Genomic DNA, 7,193 nt, shown 5'->3' on the forward strand with positions numbered 1-7,193 from the left:
CACCTGAGGATCTCAAGCAGAACACATGAGCAAGTTGGACCTACGGAGGAACATAACAAAACAACAAACGTATGGACAGAGAATACAGAGCTAGACAGTGACAGATTGTCATAGGTTACACCCATAGAGTGAAGAATGCTGGAGTTAAAGGAACCGTATGTAATATTTTTACCATCAAATTACAGCTTCAAAATCATTTTGGTGCTCCACTGAGGTGTAAGAGGGAGGACAGAGCCTCTTGCGTGGCTAATCCAGGTTTAGCACTGCAGAATCTGTGCTGTGTAACTATTGGAGGAGGGTAGGAAATCACTCCCACCTTCCCCCTCCCCTTTGATTTAATGACAGCGCTGTAGTGGGAGCCCAGGACACAACTGTAGTGGGAGTCACAACTGTAGTGGGAGCCCAGGACAAAAACACCATAGCTTACCTAGTGTTCCTTTAAAGAACCAATATCTATAAATGCAACTATGTATTATAAAATAAGTGCAATTCTCATGAGCAATAAATAGTCAACATGCTTTGTAGTCTCTTAAGGAACCTCTTTATAATCCATACAGCAGATCCCCCAGGTAGACACTCTGACTCATCCAGGCCTCTAGTGGTCAGTATAACACAGACATTACATATAACAAGTATCATCTGTCTATGGATATAAAGGTGATTACTTGAGATTGTTCCTGATGGCCAGGGGCAGTGATCGAGGTGTGGAGGGGTGGATGGACATCAGGCGAGACTTTGATGGAGACGTCTCATCTTTGGGAAGCGTCTCATCCACAGTGTCCTTGAAAACCTCCGTCCAGCGGCGGTCCACCTGCATCGTGCTGTAGGCTCTAAAAAGAGAGAGGGAGAGAGAGTAAGAAAAACAATTTGGATTTTGGACTGTTGGAGGAAACCCACGCAGACACAGGGAGAACACACTGAACCCCTCGTAGGCATTCGCGTGAGGTGGGGACTGAACCCATGACCTTGAGACCCTGGGGCTGGGAGGAAGGGACAATATTTGTTGAACAGTGTCTTGGGGTCCTGGGTTCAATGCTGTGAGAGTGTGGTGTGTTCTCCCTGTGTCTGTGTGGGTGTCTTCCAGGTGCTTTGCTTCCCTCCAACACTCCAAACACAAATGTTGGTAGGTGGGGTAACATTGTCCACAAATGTGAGTGTGTGAGAGTGATTGGGTGAGTATGTGAAAGTGTAAAGTCAAGTGTGTGTGTGTGTGTGTGTATTTATGAGTGTGTGTTTGAATGTGTAAAGTCAACTGTGTGTGCGTGTGTGTTTGTGTGTGTGTTTATGAATGTGTGAATGTGTAAAGTCAAGTGTGTTTGTGTGTGTGCGTGTGTATTTATGAGTGTGTGTTTGTATGTGTAAAGTCAAGTGTGTGTGTGTGTGTTTATGAGTGTTTGAAAATGTAAAGTCAAGTGTGTGTGTTTATGAGTGTTTGTATGTGTAAAGTCAAGTGTGTGTGTGTGTGTGTTAATGAGTGTTTGAATGTGTAAAGTCAAGTGTGTGTGTTAATGAGTGTTTGTATGTGTAAAGTCAAGTGTGTGTGTGTGTGTGTTAATGAGTGTTTGAATGTGTAAAGTTAAGTGTGTGTGTGTGTTTATGAGTGTTTGAATGTGTAAAGTCAAGTGTGTGTGTTAATGAGTGTTTGAATGTGTAAAGTTAAGTGTGTGTGTGTGTTAATGAGTGTTTGAATGTGTAAAGTCAAGTGTGTGTGTGTGTGTTAATGAGTGTTTGAATGTGTAAAGTCAAGTGTGTGTGTGTTAATGAGTGTTTGAATGTGTAAAGTCAAGTGTGTGTGTGTTTATGAGTGTTTGAATGTGTAAAGTTAAGTGTGTGTGTGTGTGTGTGTGTGTGTGTGTGTGTTTATGAGTGTTTGAATGTGTAAAGTCAAGTGTGTGTGTGTGTGTTAATGAGTGTTTGAATGTGTAAAGTCAAGTGTGTGTGTGTTTATGAGTGTTTGAATGTGTAAAGTCAAGTGTGTGTGTGTTTATGAGTGTTTGAATGTGTAAAATCGTGTGTGTGTGTGTGTGTGTTTATGAGTGTGTGAAATAAGCTGGATGAGCGTCTGTTTCTTTGTCCTGAATGTGTTTCTACCTTGTGCCCAGTGAAGATGAATGAATGAATGTACCATTCTGTAAACAGTGTATGGAGAGGTGTGTGTAGTTGTATGTGACAGACAGAGATTCACACCCCTGTTGTTCAGGCCTAACAAGTGTCAAAACAATTCCTGAATTTTTCCCTAAAAGTTCAGCCAAAGGTGAACCTCCAAGTATAGCGCTCTCCGCTGGAGGCCAGGTCAATACAAGAAAACCAGCCTCTCAGCCAGGAACAACAGGGGAGTGTGTCGCCAGTCACGCCTCGCTCAGGTGTGTGTCAGTAATCCCTCCCGGTTACGCTACGGAAAATTACATCAGCCAAACAGACCAGGAGAGTGAGTAGTGCACCAGGAAACACACAAACACACACACACACACATTCCCGGCCAGACGAATGTATGTAGACACACAGGTGTAACAATGAACTGACTGGAAAAAGAAAAGACAAACAACCTCTCATCAGTCTCGTTTCATTAGTCACAGTTTCAGATGGTGCGACACCACCTTTAGGTTTACAAAACTACTACTGATAGCAATTAATCTATTCATTCATTAATTAAAATATATGTTAATTCACATGCGCCACAGTGGTAGTGTCTCTCACAGCACCAGGTCCTGGAGGTTGTGGGTTCTAGTCCCGCTCCGGGTGTCAGTCTGTGAGGAGTGTGGTGTGTTCTCTCTGTGTCTGCGTGGGTTTCCTCCGGGTGACTGTCTGTGAGGAGTGTGGTGTGTTCTCCCTGTGTCTGCGTGGGTTTCCTCCGGGTGACTGTCTGTGAGGAGTGTGGTGTGTTCTCCCTGTGTCTGTGTGGGTTTCCTCCGGGTGACTGTCTGTGAGGAGTGTGGTGTGTTCTCCCTGTGTCTGTGTGGGTTTCCTCCGGGTGACTGTCTGTGAGGAGTGTGGTGTGTTCTCTCTGTGTCTGCGTGGGTTTCCTCCAGGTGACTGTCTGTGAGGAGTGTGGTGTGTTCTCTCTGTGTCTGTGTGGGTTTCCTCCGGGTGACTGTCTGTGAGGAGTGTGGTGTGTTCTCTCTGTGTCTGTGTGGGTTTCCTCCGGGTGACTGTCTGTGAGGAGTGTGGTGTGTTCTCTCTGTGTCTGTGTGGGTTTCCTCCGGGTGACTGTCTGTGAGGAGTGTGGTGTGTTCTCTCTGTGTCTGTGTGGGTTTCCTCCGGGTGACTGTCTGTGAGGAGTGTGGTGTGTTCTCCCTGTGTCTGTGTGGGTTTCCTCCGGGTGACTGTCTGTGAGGAGTGTGGTGTGTTCTCCCTGTGTCTGTGTGGGTTTCCTCCGGGTGACTGTCTGTGAGGAGTGTGGTGTGTTCTCTCTGTGTCTGCGTGGGTTTCCTCCAGGTGACTGTCTGTGAGGAGTGTGGTGTGTTCTCTCTGTGTCTGTGTGGGTTTCCTCCGGGTGACTGTCTGTGAGGAGTGTGGTGTGTTCTCTCTGTGTCTGTGTGGGTTTCCTCCGGGTGACTGTCTGTGAGGAGTGTGGTGTGTTCTCTCTGTGTCTGTGTGGGTTTCCTCCGGGTGACTGTCTGTGAGGAGTGTGGTGTGTTCTCTCTGTGTCTGTGTGGGTTTCCTCCAGGTGACTGTCTGTGAGGAGTGTGGTGTGTTCTCTCTGTGTCTGTGTGGGTTTCCTCCGGGTGACTGTCTGTGAGGAGTGTGGTGTGTTCTCTCTGTGTCTGTGTGGGTTTCCTCTGGGTGACCCTCCTTGACCCTGAATTCATTGATTCGTTCATCTTCTGCAACCACTTTATACTGGTCAGGTTCACTGTGGATTGCTTTTGTATGAAAGGTGCTCTATAAATAAACTTGCCTTGCCTTGCCACACTCACCCAGTCACTCACACTCCCACACCTGGGAGCAGTTTTACACATTAAGCCTTTCACTCACATACTCACACATGTGGACAGTTTAACACACTCATCCGGTTACTCACACATCCAATTGTGTCACAGCCAATTCACCTACCAACATGTTTTTTAGACTATGGGAGGAAACCTGAGCATCTGGAGGAAACCCATGCAGATACAAGGAAAAAACACTACACTCTCCACGGAGGATTGAACCAGGGCCGCGCTACTGTGCGGTTCAGTTGCTTTCTCTTTCAGAAAAACAATGCTGATGCGTGGATGATAAAGTTCACTGTAAACAATGAACTCTGAAGCTAATAATAAAGGAAGGTGGCAAAACAGGAAACGCACTGATAACAGAATCTCTGATGTGTATTAACCTCATGGAATGTGGTAGGAAGCCGGAGCACACAGAGAAATCCCATAAAAACAAGTGGAGAACACAACAAACTCCCCACAAACAGTGGGGTTCAAACCCACAACCTCAGGACCCTGGAGCTGTGTGACAGCGACACTATCTGCTGCGGTACCTGAGAGGATTGAGTTCAGAAATGAGTCAAAAATGGGAATCAGGGGCTTCCTAACAACTAAGCAACACCTGACAGAACACCGTAAGCTTTTGTGTTTGAGAGATCTCTCTCCAATGTCATTGCAGTGTCCATCCTTCCACTGTGAGAATAAACCAAAAATATGGGGAGTTGGAGAGTAACCCTTACTGTGAAAAAATGAACATATTCTATAAAAGATCAGACCACTGCCGCGCATGCTCTGTACTCCTTTAACCCAGAAGGGTTTGTGTGGATCAAACTGTATCGGCTGCATTTTTGAAACTGCTGGATGTTATGGCAGGAGTCATTGGGTGATTCCTAAGTCAGGGGTTTGTGGCTGATTGGCTCAGCTGGACATTGTTGGAGGAGACAGTGTGTGGTTCTGAAATCGATTGGTCTGATTGGTTGTAGATGTTTCTCTCCAGACTGTGCGACTCGTATGGACTGATTTACCGTAGATCGTCTCTTCCTCTGTTTCTGCCACTCAGAACCACTCTGATTGCGTTTACTTGGGAATGATGCTCTTGATTCCAGGTGTCCAAGGTTTTTTCTATGTTGCAGCTCCAACAAAACCAGTGTGATGTGGTCGATTACTGACCACTGCACTGATCGGTACACCAGATCACTATCACTGTAGACTTCCAATAGTGGGTTTACACAGCTCGTCCTTATAGCTGTTTTTTTTTATTATTTGCACTGTGAAAGATGTGATGAACCATTGCTCCAGAGGGTGATGTCATTCTGTCATTAAGGTAAACAGAGAGACTCTGAGCCATTGTCCTGGAACAAGATTAATGCCGGCCCCTTGGAACAAAGAAGACTAACTACCTGCTGCTCTGGTGATTGATGTCTATGTTCCTAGGAAAGCACCATGTATCCGGATTCACAATAGTCCATATTACATGGCACCACATGCAGAAATTCCTTGTGACAAGTGAAACAAGTTTGTCACCAACATGAAACTGACAGCACGGAGTCTGAAAGCAAGTCAGTGGTGTGTAGATTAGCATAAATCACAAACACACCAACACTGGGCGGTTGGTATGATGTAACATCGCTGTCCTCTATACAGGACACTGGGGTTTGATTCCCTGCTCAGGCAACCACTCTAGTCTACACCAGTATGACGTCCAGGCAAGACTCCTTACACTACACTCTCCCACATCCTTAACATGATTAAAACTTTAAGTCATTCTGGATAAGCCACTCTTCCAAATGCCATTGGTTAAATATATATGGCAGTATCTGGCAACCCATTTTACCTTCTCATGTAATGTTATCTTTCTCTAAATATTCTCTAATGTTTCTTTTCAATAGAGGCACTATATAATAAACAACATAAATATATAAGACATCCTTGGTCTCCCAGAACATGCATATCATTCATCCTGGAAAACGTATTTTAAGGTGTAAACCCAGACCCTGTTTTAATAAATGTGAAGGTATAGTGACTGGGTTTTAAAACACTCAAATATTCATTTTTGGGAAAGACACTGTGATAAATCTTTGGGAGCCCAACTAGTGCTAATGAAATGAAGGGGAGGGGGAGGTAGTGGGAGGCTTCCTACCCTCCTCCAAGAGTTACATAGTGTAGTTTCTACAGTGCTGAGCCTAGCAGTGAAGTTGTAATTTTAAGGTAAATATATTACATTCAATTCCTTTAAAGGTGAAAAGTTATAAAACATTTACACAGTGGAACACAGTTCTGTTTCTTAATTAAATGTCTGTGACCTGCTTTGTTTCAGCACCTGTTCCTTTAAATGATAATGAGCCGCTCGCTGTTCACTCCGACCCCGAGCGAGGAGCAGAATTCTAAAGTCGCTGCACTTGATGTCAAATGTGGAGCAGAGTCAGAACGGGTCATTTAAGCCCATGTTTTCAGATTTAGGCAGCACACTGAAAACTGACTGGGTGGTCTTGTTTCACAGTGTGTGAGTTGGTGGACTCCTGATGGTATATAAAATCTATACCTTTAAAATACCTTTAATTCTGACATCAAACATCATAATGATTTTTCAAAAAGATGTTCTTAAACCTCTGAAATTAATATTTAAAAAAAAGAAAACCCTCACAAATCAAACTGGGTTTCTGAGACCACAGTAAATGATCCCCAGATGTTCCCAGAGGAAAGTGACCGTACCTGGCTCAGATCGTCCTGTGTGGCATTCCCACTGCTGCTGCCAGGAAGCTCCTGTATGTTGTGTGTGATTTCTGCAGTTTCGCTTGCTGAAGGCACACCTTGTTTGTGAGAGGCGTGGCCAGGGCTTCGGCAGGTGAGCCAGCGACCATTCGCCTCACCCACAGCCTGTCGTCACTCGCAGATCAACAGGTGAATGAGCAAACAGGCGGAGGGGAACGGAAAAGAACAAACAGCCTATGAACTAGGGGACAATTAAAGTGCCAGAGTTTTAATGAGAGATTAGGCCTTTTCCTTTCAGTTCTCTGCAGCTCAGGACTAGACATAATCCCTCTGAGACAAGTCTTAGAGCTCAGTGACTCTGTAAAGTTGTAATTAAAAAGTAAAACATTCTCCCACTCTAATTTTATGGTGACTGTTTTGTTGCATTTAATGTTACAGTTGTCATTTAGAATTGTCATCCTCGTGTCTGCATGGGTTTCCTCCGGGTGACTGTCTGTGAGGAGTGTGGTGTGTTCTCCCTGTGTCTGCGTGGGATTCCTCCGGGTGACTGTCTGTGGGGAGTGTGGTGTG

The 7,193-nt window shown here is 45.0% G+C and overlaps 1 protein-coding gene across 1 annotated transcript in view; it reads right to left on the reverse strand.

Moving 5' to 3' along the window:
- The window catches only part of grb7 (growth factor receptor bound protein 7), a 24,798-nt gene extending 18,038 nt beyond the window's left edge, over nucleotides 1-6,760 (reverse strand). The window contains exons 1-2 of the mRNA XM_066683507.1: nucleotides 6,624-6,760; nucleotides 666-830 (exon numbers count right to left, since the gene is read on the reverse strand). Of these exons, the coding sequence (XP_066539604.1) occupies nucleotides 666-817 (152 nt within the window). The 5' untranslated portion in view covers nucleotides 818-830; nucleotides 6,624-6,760. The remainder of the gene's footprint in view (nucleotides 1-665; nucleotides 831-6,623) is intronic.
- Between the last annotated feature and the right edge of the window lie 433 nt (nucleotides 6,761-7,193).

This window comes from Hoplias malabaricus, chromosome 10 (assembly GCF_029633855.1).
Source record: "Hoplias malabaricus isolate fHopMal1 chromosome 10, fHopMal1.hap1, whole genome shotgun sequence".
NCBI classification, from domain to species: domain Eukaryota; kingdom Metazoa; phylum Chordata; class Actinopteri; order Characiformes; family Erythrinidae; genus Hoplias; species Hoplias malabaricus.